At 49.3% G+C, this 452-nt stretch overlaps 1 protein-coding gene across 1 annotated transcript in view; it reads right to left on the bottom strand.

Moving 5' to 3' along the window:
- Positions 1-108: 108 nt before the first annotated feature.
- The window catches only part of CSUI_011500 (start-2 domain protein), a gene marked incomplete at both ends in the record, with an annotated part of 1,728 nt that continues 1,384 nt past the window's right edge, over positions 109-452 (bottom strand). The window contains one exon of the mRNA XM_068071598.1: positions 109-259. Coding sequence (XP_067916426.1) covers positions 109-259 — 151 coding nt within the window. The remainder of the gene's footprint in view (positions 260-452) is intronic.

Genomic DNA, 452 nt, shown 5'->3' with positions numbered 1-452 from the left:
CCCCCCCCCCGAAGCGAGAAGAAATTCATGATCCTCTCTGTCGGTTCTTTCTCCTTCTCCCCCTCCTATCTCATTTCCAGGAGTCGTGCTTGCAGAGCGATGACCACCTGGATGGTTAGAAGAAGAAGAAGCGATTCCTCCTGCTCCTATCCCCCCCCCCTGAGGTGTCTTGCCTTGGCATGCTCCTCCGAGATTCGCAGAAGAAAAAGCAGAGAGCTGCGAAGAGGCACAGGAACCTGATCTTGCGAGAGAGCTCAAACTTTCGCAAAAAGACAGGCGAGGATCCTCACATGCTTGCTTCAGATGCTCTAAATGGAATTGCATTAGCATCTGGTACGCCCAGATCATCACGAAGCGAAGATTCTCAAGCTCTTGACTTGTCAGGAGCTTTCTTTGGAAATCTAGAAGTAATTCTCTCTGTATCTTCATTTCTTCGTATCTTCTCTTGGACA

The sequence above is a fragment of the Cystoisospora suis genome, assembly GCF_002600585.1.
Source record: "Cystoisospora suis strain Wien I chromosome Unknown contig_12515, whole genome shotgun sequence".
Classification (NCBI taxonomy): domain Eukaryota; phylum Apicomplexa; class Conoidasida; order Eucoccidiorida; family Sarcocystidae; genus Cystoisospora; species Cystoisospora suis.
Note: the sequence above shows the minus strand (reverse complement) of the source record. Positions and strands in the feature narration are given on the sequence as shown.